General features: G+C 39.6%; 1 protein-coding gene and 1 non-coding gene across 2 annotated transcripts; one reads left to right on the top strand and one right to left on the bottom strand.

The window, feature by feature from the left end:
• Positions 1–8528: 8528 nt before the first annotated feature.
• On the bottom strand, positions 8529–15303 carry LOC142172529 (uncharacterized). The gene is made up of 7 exons (XM_075236170.1): positions 15045–15303; positions 14765–14889; positions 14210–14443; positions 13881–14102; positions 13252–13817; positions 12880–13153; positions 8529–9062 (listed from the first exon to the last, which is right to left on the bottom strand). Exons 1-7 carry the CDS (start codon positions 15301–15303, stop codon positions 8529–8531), a joined length of 2214 nt encoding a protein of 737 aa, XP_075092271.1.
• Positions 9065–9169, top strand: LOC142173121 (small nucleolar RNA R71). The gene has a single exon (XR_012702551.1). It is a non-coding gene; the product is annotated as a small nucleolar RNA R71 (small nucleolar RNA).
• Positions 15304–16229: the final 926 nt, after the last annotated feature.

The following is a 16229-nucleotide window of genomic DNA, read 5'->3' as shown; positions in this document are numbered from 1 at the left end:
TAAATTATATAAATAAAAGTGAGATTTGGAGGATTATTTTACTATAATTTTGGAGAGTGAAATGCGATGATTTGAGGGTTGAAATTGGATGAAATACATATATTTAGACACGTATCGGAAAGAGTGTTCTTACTGTTTGTGTTTTATTGGATTTCGGGGTGTGACCTCAGGGTTGACTTTTTGGGTTGAATTTTTATAATTGATTCATGATATTAGCTTTATCACATGGAATCGTTTCCTATGGTTTTTATTGATAATATTAAGTTATTTTGGCTAGATTCGAGCCATCCGGAGGTTGATTAACATGGTAAGGGATTCTCAGAGTATTGATTTGGTTTGTTTAAATTAAGTATATTACCTAAACTTGGTTGAGGTACTAGTTGCTTGAGTTATTTGTGATAGCTACATGCTATAGGTGGCGCACATGTGTGGGGTTGAGCACATGTGCGTGCACCAGCGTACTGATGTAACGATCCAAACTCCGTTAAAGATTGTGATGGCGTCAGACACCACTGTCAGGCTAGCCAACACTAAATAGTCAATTAAATTTACTTTTTATATTTTTGAAATCATAAAGTTTTCTTCAATTCCACTAGTAACAGATGATCTTTATAAAATAAGTACTAATATTTTCCGATTTCAACACTGAAAATTTTATAATCACCCTAGAACCCGGTGTCACAAGTGAATGAGTAATCACTAGGAAATAAGATGAAGTATAATAACTGTCCGAAATACAAATTTGGACAGAAAGAAAATACAATACTCTGAAGGAGACTCTGCTGGCTGTGGGTCGTCTCGAGAGATGCAGCTCACTTAAGTGTCCGTATCAACCATGCCGATGCGCCCGCTAGGCCACTAGACATGCATGTGCCTGTGCAACAAAAAAGCACATCAAATGTAGTATGAGTATGAAAATAATGGGTACCCAGTAAGTATCCAGTATAACCTCGAAGAAGTAGTGACGAGAGGTCGACTTCGACACTTACTAGTGGTCCAATAATATCAGGTACAATAATGAAGTGAACAAATATGAAACCGAGTAGATATATGAAATAAACATGTATAAAATACATGGTACAATTTTCCTCATTACAATTTTACTCAAACTCTCAACTAGCAAGTTTCCTCCATAACTGGAGTATACATATATATATATATATATATATAGATATAGTGGATTTCATCAAGAGGTTGTCATAATTCAAATCAGGGAAAAACCCTCAGATACACTGGCTTCTAGCCAAATGTTACGCACAATTTCATGAGGAATAATGTTGCTCCCAAACGCACACGCAAGTATACGTGGTCGACAAGTAATATAATGAAAAGTTGAGTGTCGAACCCACAGAGACTTGTGTAAACTACTTACTAAATAGCTAAAATTGTTATTCAATCCATCTTAAAATTAAAGTCGAATAATATGATTATATTATACTACAATTCTAACTAATAACTAAATTATCAAGTAACAAGTTGATTGTTGTGTATTCAGTAGAGACAAATATTCCAGGGTTGTGATCGATTCACCATTCGTATTGTGTTCTTATTAACTCTTCCTTTCATATAATTCACTCATGGTTGCTAATTAATCGATAAATGCTCTCATAGCCTTCTCCCGAAGTACTACTCACCTATTCTCAATAGATTAATGTCTATATTCCTATGAAATCAATCTATTAAAAATGAATTAAGATCACGATATTTAATTAAGCACGGTAACTAGGTATATTACTATCCTAACCACAAATCCGCTCCCTCTAAGGGTTAAGATCATGATCTCTTTAATTCTTCTCTAATCTAAACACGGCTTTCCAAAGCATAGTATAGATAGTAAATAGTACCTAACTGTTGGCCAGACAATTAAGAAATTAAACACAGAATTGAAGAAACAACCATATATTGGTGAATTATAATCAAGGTCAAGTCAACGTTAAACAACAATATTCATGGCTAAATCACAACCCAGAACAATGGGTGTTTAGCCACTCATGATGTCCTCAAAATAACGTTTTATATGTATTTATACCAAGTAGGGTCGGGCCCAGACGAAAACACCTTCTCCTACGCGAAATAGGACTCTGGCTCTGTGAAATTTGTACAGCCACACCGCAGCCATGCGCCGTACCCTGTGGCGCGCTAATGGAAATTATCAGCAGCCTCAACTTTTCGCATCAGGTAGCATTTTACACTGCTGCGCTGTGCCTTGCGGCGTCCCATGCGGCGCGACAGTGTAATTTTCTCAGTATGAACTTATTTCGTCCTCTTTTAACATCCCGACTTGGTACACGACCCCCGAACATGATCCCGGCTTAATGTCTTGGGCTTTTACTTAGACTTCAAAGTTCCAAATATTTTGAATTCATTCCATAACACCTACATAGATCGGAATCACTCCTACAAGGCATAAAACACATATTTAATGCAAAACACTAGAGATTAAAGCTCAAACTCAATTAAAGTGCAGTAAATTAGAGTGTAATAAGCGACTAAAATACACAATTATAGCCTATTATCAACACCTCACACTTAAACCATTGCTCGTCCTCGAGCAATCAAACTACACTTTATATAGACACAACCTTTTAAACAATTCTCCTAACTCATCATCCCAAAAATATTTAAAATAGACTAAGCACAAGAGTGTAACATCTTCACCTCAAGATTTGACTCACAAGTACCGCGCATTATTCGCAACTCACCCACTTACTCTAACATAGAGGTCACTGACATTACCTTTCCTTCATGAATCAAGTGCCCTCACACAACAAAAGAGAGTAGTTCCACACAATAAAATTTAAGAACAATTAGGAACTCAAGATAGAAAGAATTCGCTCACTCTCAGAAATAACATTCATATGCCACAAAAGATGCACCATAGGCTTTCCCATAGTGTACTACTTTACTAATCGAGCTCATTCAATCTAAGATCAAGTATGACTTTATTTGGTAGTAATGTAGGCTGAGGGACGGGTATGATACATTTAGATATAAGAGTGACTATACCTTCCTAAGTACTTTAATACATACACTTTAACGTTGAAAACCCCACACTTATGTCAAACCATAACTGCACCTTCACATCAATGTACATTAACTCCATACTTTTTTAAGCACAATTACATCAACAGTCACCACTATCAACAATACAACTAATTTTTTTCATTTTCAATACATGTGGCTCTTACTTTTTCAAAACAGTGCACATTTCTCCTTATTTCATTAGTTCCACTCAAAAGCCAACCCAACCACCCCACACTTTAACTTTTACAAAGTTCATAACAATTCAAGTGCTCATGAGAGGTGAAAAGGTTCAAATGGATGGTTAATTCAAACAAATGGGTAAGGCTTATAATGTGGTTTCCAAAGAAACAGGATTACAGGCTCAAAGGGGTTAACTATGATACATAGCAATTAGGCGGGTAAAATATAAATATGGCTCAACAAAGAAATGCCTATATTACTTCTAAGACTGAACAAAACTATTATTTCGCTTTGCAAACACACAGGGCAAGTTCTAGACATCAAATGTAATGCACAGAATAAGACGAAACCTTACACACACATGACACATAACTCACTCAAGATTGGACTCATCAAGACGCTCTAGTCAAAGAAGTTAAGCAAAGTTAAGATCATACAATTTAAGGTACTTATACAAGAGTCAAAAATTGAGCCTAAGCGTCACAACTAAAGTACTCACTATTGTCAAGGCATGACAAAGTTAAAAGAAATTACTTCAATTTCAATCATAACACAATGGCTTCTCTCCTAAAAAATAAAACTACCTACACCCGGTTCAAACAAAACCCTTGGAAAAGAACCGCGGCACGAAGAAAAACCAAGGGGGAATTGCTACACTACTTACAAAGAAAATATTTTTGTCCTTTTTCTTTAGACTTAAATCCCTCAAGAAAACTGTCTAGGAAATCCATCGTCGGGAAAAGTCCAATTTTTTAATTTTTTTTTTCGATTTTTTTTTCCAGCTAATAAATGCTACAACTTCCTACTAATCATCTAGAGAATTCTCCCACCTCACACTTAAAAGAGTGCAATGTCCTCAATGCACAACTAAAGCAAAACAATAATAAGGGTGAACAAGAAACTCCCTGAAAGGCCAAAGGCCGAAGCAATAATGACTTACGAGTACTCAGGCTTCCCCAGGAATAGTCCCTCGTGTGGGCACCCCACACTTAGTCCTCAACCTCTAACTCGCTTTTGCACTCTTCCAATGACTTTGCCTCATATGTTTATAATCCTACAAAACAAAAACAAATACTACTACAATAATAAGAACAAAATAATAATAATAATAAAAATAAAAGGAATCAGTAAAGATGGGTTGCCTCCCAACAAGTTCCTAGTTTAACGTCACGGCACGACGCAGAGTCTCGCCTACTCATCAACGAGTACAACGTTGGTGTTCTCACGATTAATCATTCCTCCCAAATAATGCTTGACTCTATGACCATTCACAAAGAATTTCCTCTCACCCTTTAAAGCTCGTAGCTCGATTGCACCATAAGGCATGACTCTCACCACATCAAACGGACCTGACCATCTCGATTTTAGATTTCCAAGGAATAGCCGTAGTCTAGAATTGAATAATAATACCTGTTGGCCTGGCTCAAAGTGACGTGGCTTGATATGCTTGTCATGCCATCTTTTTGTCTTTTCTTTATATAGCTTAGCATTTTCATAAGAGTGCAGTCTGAACTCATCTAACTCATTCAACTGCATAAGTCTTTTCTCGCCTGCAGCCTCAAGGTCCATGTTCAGCTTCTTAATGGCCCAGTATGCCTTGTGTTCCAGTTCAATGGGTAAGTGACATGCCTTCCTATAAACCATCTTGTAAGGGGACGCACCAATTGTCGTTTTATATGCAGTCCTATACGCCCAAAAGGAATCATCCAACTTTGCAGCCCAATCCTTCCTGTTCACACTCACTATCTTTTCTAATATTTGATTTATTTTTTTGTTTGACACCTCAGCTTGCCCACTGGTTTGATGATGATATGCTATAGCAACTCTGTGGCGAACTCCATATTTGGCTAGAAGGTTATTCAGCAACCGATTGCAAAAATGAGTCCCCTCATCACTAATTAAGGCGCGTGGAGTCCCAAATCTTGAGAATATGTTCTTTTTGACAAACGCAGCTACCACCATGGCATCATTTGTTGGTAAGGCAATTGCCTCCATCCATTTTGACACGTAGTCAACTGCTAGCAAGATGTATTTGTTTCCTCTGGATGGTGGAAATGACCCCATAAAATCTATCCCCCACACATCAAAAAGATCAACTTCTAGGATGTTATTCAAAGGCATCTCATGCCTCCTTGTGATTGTTCCCGTTCTTTGACATTGGTCACACTTCTTAACGAATGCATGGGCATCCTTGAATAAAGTCGGCCAAAAGAGACCAGATTGTAGCACCTTTGCAGCTGTTCTATCTCCTTTATGATGGCCCCTATAAGGTGATGTGTGACAATCATACAACACTAATTCCACCTCTTTTTCAGGAATGCATCTCCTCATCAATTGATCAACACATTGCTTGTACAAATAGGGCTCATCCCAGTAGTAAAAGTTTACATCATGTAAAAATCACTTTCTTACTTCAGATTCAATTTCAGGAGGAAGTACCCCACTCACAAGATAATTCACGTAGTCTGCATACCATGGAGGAGGGTCTTGGGTTATAGCAAAAAGTTGCTCATCAGAAAATACTTCTTTAATTTGGCCACCCTCCTCCACGTGATCGTGATTTTCCAACCTTGGCAGATGGTCAACTACTTGGTTCTCTGTCCCCTTTCGATATCGTATTTCTACATCAAACTCCTGCACCAATAAAACCCAGCGCATCAATCTAGCCTTAGATTCTTTTTTTTTGTAAACAAATACCTGATTGCTGCACGATCGGTATGGACTATGACTTTCGTTCCTACCAAGTATGCCCGAAATTTCTCAAAAGCCCACACAACAGCTAACAACTCCTTCTCAGTGGTGGTGTAATTCAGCTGGGCATCATCAATAGTCTTACTCGCATAGTAGATGGAATAAAACACCTTGTCCTTCCTCTGGCCTAGCACTGCCCCAATAGCAAGGTCACTCGCATCACACATAAGTTCAAATGGTAAGGACCAATCAGGTGCCACAATAATGGGAGCAGTCACCAACTTCTTTTTAAGTTCTTCAAATGCCTTGAGGTAAACAACATCAAAGTTGAAAGTTACATCTTTTTCAAGCAGCCTGCACAAAGGAGTAGCAATTTTCGAAAAATCTTTAATAAAGCGCCGATAGAAACCCGCGTGTCCCAAGAAACTCCGAACACCCTTCACTGAAATAGGTGGAGGTAATTTTTCAACCGCTTCCACCTTCGCTTTATCAACTTCAATGTCGCTCCTAGATACTCTGTGGCCCAACACGATGCCTTCTTGTACCATAAAATGACACTTTTCCCAATTCAGTACCAGATTTGTTTCTTCACAACGGGCTAGCACCTTGCTCAAATTCCTCAAGCAATCATCATAAGAAGACCCAAAAACCGAAAAATCATCCATAAACACTTCCACGAATTTTTTCACCATGTCGGTGAAAATAGCCATTATGCACCTATGGAAAGTGGCTGGTGCATTACAAAGTGCAAACAACATTCGCTTGAAGGAAAAAGTGCCATAAGGACAAGTAAAAGTAGTCTTCTCCTAATCCTCTAGGCATATGACAATCTGATTGTATCCTGAATAACCATCAAGGAAGCAGTAATATTCATGCCCAGCTAACTGTGTAGCATTTGGTCGATGAATGGAAGTGGGAAGTGGTCCTTGCGAGTTGCCTTGTTGAGCCTTCTATAATCAATGCAAACTCTCCATACCGTAACAGTGCGAGTAGGGATTAGTTCATTCTTCTCGTTCTCAACTACAATCATTCCTCCCATTTTGGGCACACATTGAACTGGGCTTATCTAGTTGCTGTCAGAAATAGGAAAAATGATACCTGCATCGAGCAACTTGATTACTTCCTTTTTCACCACCTCTTTCATAATGGGGTTTAATCTTCTTTGCTGCTCCACACTGGGACGGTGTCCGTCCTCTAAAAATGCATGCAAAACTATGGAATAATGCCCTTGATGTCAGCTATAGTCCACCCAATGGCCTTTTTATGCTCACGGAGTACTCTGAGCAATTTTTCTTCTTGAGTGCTGGTCAAGCTTGACGAAATAATCACGGGCAATGTCTCAGAGTTCCCCAAATAAGCATAGCACAGATGCGCTGGAAGTGGCTTGAGTTCTATCTTTGGAGCTTCTTCAATAGATGGCCTGGGAAAGGTCAGAGTAACAAGCCTATCCAACTTTTCAAATTTTCTAAACCCATGTACATAACTGCAAGACATATCCAGTACTTGCTCAATTTCTCCTATCATTTCATCTTCACTATTTTCTACATCCCCAATCAATACTCGTTCAACAGGATCTACAGGGCTCATATAGGGCACTAACGATGTGGCATCACTCTCCACCACAAAGATCATGGATAACTCTTCATAGTGGGCTGGTAACTTGAGTGCTCTATAAACATTGAAGACCTCCACTCGATAACCCACTCTCATTGTCATCTTTCCTTTGCAAACATCAATAATAGCTCGGCCCATGGCTAGGAATGGACGCCCCAAAATAAACGGGACTTCCTGATCGGGCTCGTAGTCCAGGATAATGAAATCAGTAAGGAATATGAAAGAACTCACTTGAACTACCACTCTTCAATCACTCCCTCAGGATGAGAAAGGGAGCGATCAGCTAACTGTAAGATAATTGTTGTTGGGTGTGACTCACCCAACCCCAACTATCTAAACACAGATAGCGGCATCAAGTTGATGCTCGCTCCAAGATCACATAAAGCTTTCCTAACAGCATGATTACCAATCGAGATTTGGATAGTGAAACTACCTGGATCCTTCAATTTCTGAGGTAACTTGCCTTGAATTCTGGAACTGCACTCCTCAGGGAGTGCCACAGTCTCGAACTCGGTTAGCCTCCTTTTATTTGCCACAATGTCCTTGATGTACTTTGCATATTTGGGTACTTTTTGTAAGATGTCAACCAATGGAATATTAATTTGCACCTGCTTCAAGATATCAAGAAACTTTTTATATGTGGTATTATCTCTTACTTTCTGCAATCTTTGAGGGAATGGAGGTGGTGGCCTTGCAACCAATTGTGGGGGTTGCTCAGCCACCGCCTCTCCAGCTGGCTTCTCTGGCTCCTTAGTTTTTTCTGTTGTTGATTCTATAATGGTTGGCCTCTCATTAAAAGTCACCTATTTCCTCTTTTTAGACTGAACTTCTTCTAGTTGTCTCCCATTCCTCAACGACACGATATTAAGGGCCGCCCTGGGATTTGCTTCAGTGTCACTTGGAAGAGATCCAGCTGGTCTAGTGTTTTGAGCACTAGCAAGCTGTCCCATTTGATGCTCCAAATTTCTCACTATTGTGGCGAGGGCTTGCTGTTCAGCCATTATTTTTTAAACATGTCTTCAAGGTGACTTGTAGGACTGCTTGTTGTTCAACCTGAGGTGGTCTATATTGTTGTTGAGGTGCTTGAGGCCTGTATTGATTCTGAGTGCCCTGGTTTCCACCCCAAGAGAGGTTTGGGTGGTTTCTCCAGTTGGGATTGTAAGTGTTCCCATATTGGTTTGTTTGGCCCCTATTTGAATTACCCACAAAGCAGACATGTGCCCCTCTCCACATATTTCACAAAAATCTTGAACCTGTTGTACCTGTTGCTTGTTGACACTCAAGTTCATCTGGTTGACTTGATTGGTCAGTGTAGAAATCTGTGCTGATAATGCTGAGATGACATCTAACTCAAGAACCCCTGCAGACTTTTGCACTGTGTGTCTGCCCATCTCTCCTTGCCAATCCGGATTGCTCTTGGAAAATTTGTTCAATAATGCATATATCTCGTCAAAGCTTTTCTCCAACACTTGATCCCCAGCTGCAGCATCTACCACGATCTTTGTTTCAGAATGTAGCCCTTCTATGAAAGTGTGAGCTAATACTTCATTCGTCTAATTGTGATGAGGACAGTCTCTGAGTAGCCTCTTGAACCTTTCCCAAGCTGAGTATAGAGATTCCCCCGCTTTCTGTTTGAAGGCAACTATCTCACTTCTGATCTTTGCAGTTTTGCCCGAAGGGAAGAACCTTGCCAGAAATTTTCTCGCCAAGTCATTCCTTATTGTAATTGAATTAGCTGGTTCTGCCTTTAGCCACCACTTAGCCTCGCCCAACAGAGAGAATGGAAAAAGTGTGAGCCTCACATAATCTTGAGTGACCCCGTTAGTGATGTAAGCATCACTAATCTCCAAGAAGTTCAGAATATACTGTTGTGGATCCTCATGTGGAAGACCCATAAATTGTCCGTTTGCATGAAGCAACTGGATCATACTCTGTTTTAGCTCAAAGTGCCCAGTGGCCCCGAAGTACTACTCACCTATTCTTAATAGATTAATGCCTATATTCATATGAAATCAATCTATTAAAAACGCATTAAGATCATGATATTTAATTAAGTATGGTGACTAGGTATATTCCTATCCTTACCACAAATCCGCTCCCCCTAAGGGTTAAGATCATGCTCTCTTCAGTTCTTCTCTAATCTAAATACGGCTTTCCCAAGTATAGCATAGATAGTAAATAGAACCTAACTGCTGGCCAGACAATTAAGTAATTAAACACAGAATTGAAGAAACAACCATATATTGGTGAATTATAATCAAGGTCAAGTCAGCGTTAAACAACAATATTCATGGCTAAATCACAACTCTAGAACAGTGGGTGTTTAGCCACTCATGATGAAATCAAACAATTGCATAAGTTTTGAATAATTGAAAATACTAGAAAAGATGAAGAAATCTGAGATGTTCTTGCTGTATTTTTACTCCAAAGTGCGTCTCCCTACACTAAGCTCCGTCCAAAATCCTCAAAATAACGTTTTTATATGTATTTATACCAAGTAGGGTCGGGCCCAGACGAAAACACCTTCTCCTGCGTGAAATAGGACTTTGGCTCTATGAAATTTGTACAACCGCGCCGCACCCTGCGTCGCACCCTGCGGCGCGCTAATGGAAATTATCAGCAGCCTCAACTTTTCGCATCAGGCAGCATTTTACACTGCTGCGTCGCACCTTGCGGCGTCCCATGCAGCGCGGCAGTGTAATTTTCTCAGAGTGAACTTATTTCGTCCTCTTTTAACATCCCGACTTGGTACACAACCTCCGAACACGATCCCGACTTAATGTCTTGGGCTTTTACTCAGACTTCAAAGCTTCAAATCACTTGAATTCATTCCATAATGCCTACAAAGATTGGAATCACTCCTACTAGGCATAAAATACATATTTAGTGCAAAACACTAGCGATTAAAGCTCTAACTCAATTAAAGTGCAGTAAATTAGAGTGTAATAACCGACTAAAATACACAATTATAGCCTATCATCAAATAATATACATACATATATATATAAGCCAATGCATACGACCCGATCCAACATAATGGTAAACTGTACACTGTCGAGGGCCGAAATTCATTCCATAATGCCTACATAGATCGGAATCACTCCTACAAGGCATAAAACACATATTTAGTGCAAAACACTAGAGATTAAAGCTCAAACTCAATTAAAGTGCAGTAAATTAGAGCGCAATAAGCGACTAAAATACACAATTATAGCCTATCATCAACACCTCACACTTAAACCATTGCTCGTCCTCGAGCAATCAAACTACACTTTATATAGACACAACCTTTTAAACAATTCTCCTAACTCATCATCCCAAAAATATTTAAAATAGACTAAGCACAAGAGTGTAACATCTTCACCTCAAGATTTGACTCACAAGTACCGCACATTATTCACAACTCACCCACTTACTCTAACATAGAGGTCACTGACATTACCTTTCCTTCATGAATCAAGTGCCCTCACACAACAAAAGAGAGTAGTTCCACACAATAAAATTTAAGAACAATTAGGAACTCAAGATAGAAAGAATTCGGTCACTCTCAGAAATAACATTCATATGCCACAAAAGATGCACCATAGGCTTGCCCGTAGTGTACTACTCTACTAATCGAGCTCATTCAGTCTAAGATCAAGTATGACTTTATTTGGTTGTAATGTAGGCTGAGGGACGGGTATGATACATTTAGATATAAGAGTGGCTATACCTCCCTAAGCACTTTAATACATACACTTTAACGTTGAAAACCCCACACTTATGTCAAACCATAACTCCACCTTCACATCAATGTACATTAACTCCATACTTCTTTAAGCATAATTACATCAACAGTCACCACTATCAGCAATACAACTAATTTTTTTCCTTTTCAATACATGTGGCTCTTACTTTTTCAAAACAGTGCACCTTTCTCCTTATTTAATTAGTTCCACTCAAAAGCCAACCCAACCACCCCACACTTTAACTTTTACAAAGTTCATAACAATTCAAGTGCTCATGAGAGGTGAAAAGGTTCAAATGGATGGTTAATTCAAACAAATGGGTAATGCTTATAATGTGGTTGCCAAAGAAACAGGATTACAGGCTCAAAGGGGTTAACTATGATACATAGCAATTAGGCGGGTAAAATATATATATGGCTCAACAAAGAAATGCCTATATCACTTCCAAGACTGAACAAAACTATTATTTGGCTTTGCAAACACACAAGGCAAGTTCTAGACATCAAATGTAATGCACAGAATAAGATGAAACCTTACACACACATGGCACATAACTCACTCAGGATTGGACTTATCAAGACACTCTAGTCAAAAAAGTTAAGCAAAGTTAAGATCATACAATTTAAGGTACTTATACAAGAGTCAAAAATTGAGCCTAAGCATCACAACTAAAGTACTCACTATTGTCGAGGCATGACAAAGTTAAAAGATATTACTTCAATTTCAATGATAACACAATGGCTTATCTCCTAAAAAATAAAACTTCCTACACCCGGTTCAAACAAAACCCTTGGAAAAGAACCGCGGCACGAAGAAAAACCAAGGGGGAATTGCTACACTACCTACAAAGAAAATCTTTTTGTCCTTTTTCTTTAGACTTAAATCCCTCAAGAAAACTGTCTAGGAAATCCATCGTCGGGAAAAGTCCAATTTTTTAATTTTCTTTTTCGATTTTTTTCCAGCTAATAAATGCTACAACTTCCTACTAATCATCTAGAGAATTCTCCCACCCCATACTTAAAAGAGTGCAGTGTCCTCAATGCACAACTAAAGCAAAACAATAATAAGGGTGGACAAGAAACTCCCTGAAAGGCCAAAGGTTGAAGCAATAGCTGCTTACGAGTACTCAGGCTTCCCCAGGAATAGTCCCTCGTGTGGGCACCCCACACTTAGTCCTCAACCTCTAACTCGCTTTTGCACTCTTCCAATGACTTTGCCTCATATGTTTATAATCCTTCAAAACAAAAACAAATACTACTACAATAATAAGAACAAAATAATAATAATAATAATAATAATAATAATACTACTACAATAATAAGAACAAAATAATAATAATAATAAAAATAAAAGGAATCAGTAAAGATGGGTTGCCTCCCAACAAGTTCCTAGTTTAACGTCACGGCACGACGCAGAGTCTCGCCTACTCATCAGCGAGTACAACCTTGGTGTTCTCACGATTAATCATTCCTCCCCAATAATGCTTGTCTCTATGACCATTCACCAAGAATTTCCTCTCACCCTTTAAAGCTCGTAGCTCGATTGCACCATAAGGCGTGACTCTCACCACATCAAACGGACCTGACTATCTTGATTTTAGCTTTCCAAGGAATAGCCGTAGTCTAGAATTGAATAATAATACCTGTTGGCCTGGCTCGAAGTGACGTGGCTTGATATGCTTGTCATGCCATCTTTTTGTCCTTTCTTTATATAGCTTAGCATTTTCATAAGAGTGCAGTCTGAACTCATCTAACTCATTCAACTGCATAAGTCTTTTCTCGTCTGCAGCCTCAAGGTCCATGTTCAACTTCTTAATGGCCCAGTATGCCTTGTGTTCCAGTTCAACGGGTAAGTGACATGTCTTCCTATAAACCAGCTTGTAAGGGGATGCACCAATTGGCGTTTTATATGCAGTCCTATACGACCATAAGGCATCATCCAACTTTGCAGCCCAATCCTTCCTATTCACACTCACCGTCTTTTCTAATATTTGCTTTATTTCTCTGTTTGACACCTCAGCTTCCCACTAGTTTGATGATGATATGTTGTAGCAACTCTGTGGCGAACTCCATATTTGGCTAGAAGGTTATTCAACAGCCGATTGCAAAAATGAGTCCCCTCATCACTAATTAAGGCACGTGGAGTCCCAAATCTTGAGAATATGTTCTTTTTGACAAACGCAGCTACCACCATGGCATTATTTGTTGGTAAGGCAATTGCCTCCACCCATTTTGACACGTAGTCAAATGCTAGCAAGATGTATTTGTTTCCTCTAGATGGTGGAAATGACCCCATAAAATCTATCCCCCACACATCAAAAAGCTCAACTTCTAGGATGTTATTCAAAGGCATCTCATGCCTCCTTGTGATTGTTCCCGTTCTTTGACATTGGTCACACATCTTAATGAATGCATGGGCATCCTTGAATAAAGTCGGCCAAAAGAGATTGGAGTGTAACACCTTTGCAGTTGTTCTATCTCCTCCATGATGGCCCCCATAAGGTGATGTGTGACAATCATACAACACTAATTCCACCTCTTTTTCAGGAATGCATCTCCTCATCAATTGATCAGCACATTGCTTGTACAAATAGGGCTCATCCCAGTAGTAAAAGTTTACATCATGTAAAAATCACTTTCTTACTTCAGATTCAATTTCAGGAGGAAGTACCCCACTCACAAGATAATTCACGTAGTCTGCATACCATGGAGGAGGGTCTTGGGTTATAGCAAAAAGTTGCTCATCAGAAAATACTTCTTTAATTTGGCCACCCTCCTCCACGTGATCGTGATTTTCCAACCTTGGCAGATGGTCAACTACTTGGTTCTCTGTCCCCTTTCGATATCGTATTTCTACATCAAACTCCTGCACCAATAAAACCCAGCGCATCAATCTAGCCTTAGATTCTTTTTTTTTGTAAACAAATACCTGATTGCTGCACGATCGGTATGGACTATGACTTTCGTTCCTACCAAGTATGCCCGAAATTTCTCAAAAGCCCACACAACAGCTAACAACTCCTTCTCAGTGGTGGTGTAATTCAGCTGGGCATCATCAATAGTCTTACTCGCATAGTAGATGGAATAAAACACCTTGTCCTTCCTCTGGCCTAGCACTGCCCCAATAGCAAGGTCACTCGCATCACACATAAGTTCAAATGGTAAGGACCAATCAGGTGCCACAATAATGGGAGCAGTCACCAACTTCTTTTTAAGTTATTCAAATGCCTTGAGGTAAACAACATCAAAGTTGAAAGTTACATCTTTTTCAAGCAGCCTGCACAAAGGAGTAGCAATTTTCGAAAAATCTTTAATAAAGTGCCGATAGAAACCCGCGTGTCCCAAGAAACTCTGAACACCCTTCACTGAAATAGGTGGAGGTAATTTTTCAACCGCCTCCACCTTCACTTTATCAACTTCAATTCCGCTCCTAGATACTCTGTGGCCTAACACGATGCCTTCTTGTACCATAAAATGGCACTTTTCCCAATTCAGTACCAGATTTGTTTCTTCACAACGGGCTAGCACCTTGTTCAAATTCCTCAAGCAATCATCATAAGAAGACCCAAAAATTGAAAAATCATCCATAAACACTTCCACAAATTTTTCCACCATGTTGGTGAAAATAGCCATCAAGCACCTCTGGAAAGTGGCTGGTGCATTACAAAGTCCAAACAACATTTGCTTGAAGGCAAAAGTGCCATAAGGAAAAGTAAAAGAAGTCTTATCCTAATCCTCTAGGCATATGACAATCTAATTGTATCCTCAATAACCATCAAGGAAGCAGTAATATTCATGCCCGGCTAACTGTCTAGCATTTGGTCAATGAATGGAAGTGGGAAGTGGTCCTTGCGAGTTGCCTTGTTGAGACTTCTATAATCAATGCAAACTTTCCATCCTGTAACAGTGCGAGTAGGGATTAGTTCATTCTTCTCGTTCACAACTAAAGTCATTCCTCCCTTTTTGGGCACACATTGAACTAGGCTTACCCAGTTGCTGTCAGAAATAGGAAAAATGATACCTGCATTGAGCAACTTGATTACTTCCTTTTTCACCACCTCTTTCATAACATGGTTTAATCTTCTTTGCTGCTCCACACTGGGGCGGTGTCCGTCCTCTAAAAATGCATGCAAAACTATAGAATAATGCCCTTGATGTCAGCTATAGTCCACCCAATGGCCTTTTTATGCTCACAGAGTACTCTGAGCAATTTTTCTTCTTGCGTGCTGGTCAAGTTGGACGAAATAATCACGGGCAATGTCTCAGAGTTCCCCAAATAAGCATAGCACAGATGCACTAGAAGTGACTTGAGTTCTAGCTTCGGAGCTTCTTCAATAGATGGCCTGGGAAAGGTCAGAGTAACAGGCCTATCCAACTCTTCAAATTTTCTAAACCCATGTACATAACTGCAAGACATATCCAGTACTTGCTCAATTTCTCCTATCATTTCATCTTCACTATTTTCTACATCCCCAATCAATAATCTTTCAACAGGATCTACAGGGCTCATATAGGGCACTAACGATGTGGCATCACTCTCCACCACAGAGATCATGGATAACTCTTCATAGTGGGCTGGTAACTTGAGTGCTCTATAAACATTGAAGACCTCCACTCGATCACCCACTCTCATTGTCATCTTTCCTTCGCAAACATCAATAATAGCTCGGCCCGTGGCTAGGAATGGACGCCCCAAAATAAATGGGACTTCCTGATCGGGCTCGTAGTCCAGGATAATGAAATCAACAGGGAATATGAAAGAACCCACTTGAACTACCACTCTTCAATCACTCCCTCAGGATGAGCAAGGGAGAGATCAACTAACTGTAAGATAACTGTTGTTGGGTGTGGCTCACCCAACCCCAACTATCTGAACACAGATAGCGGCATCAAGTTGATGCTCGCTCCAAGATCACATAAAGCTTGCCCAACAACATGTTTACCAATCGAGATTTGGATAGTGAAACTACCTGGATCCTTCAATTTCTGAGGT

The sequence above is a fragment of the Nicotiana tabacum genome, chromosome 18, assembly GCF_000715075.1.
Source record: "Nicotiana tabacum cultivar K326 chromosome 18, ASM71507v2, whole genome shotgun sequence".
Lineage (NCBI taxonomy): Eukaryota > Viridiplantae > Streptophyta > Magnoliopsida > Solanales > Solanaceae > Nicotiana > Nicotiana tabacum.
Note: the sequence above shows the minus strand (reverse complement) of the source record. Positions and strands in the feature narration are given on the sequence as shown.

What these genes read in the sequence shown, in the direction of transcription:
- LOC142172529 (XM_075236170.1), bottom strand. Translation starts at nt 15,303, where the DNA reads ATGAAAGAGGTGGTGAAAAAGGAAGTAATCAAGTTGCTCAATGCAGGT. An exon ending in GCTTGAGGAATTTGAACAAG is followed by an intron (nt 14,444 to 14,764) that starts GTGCTAGCCCGT and finishes TAACTTAAAAAG; the next exon opens with AAGTTGGTGACTGCTCCCAT. An exon ending in CTCCTGAAATTGAATCTGAA is followed by an intron (nt 13,818 to 13,880) that starts GTAAGAAAGTGA and finishes TATTTGTACAAG; the next exon opens with CAATGTGCTGATCAATTGAT.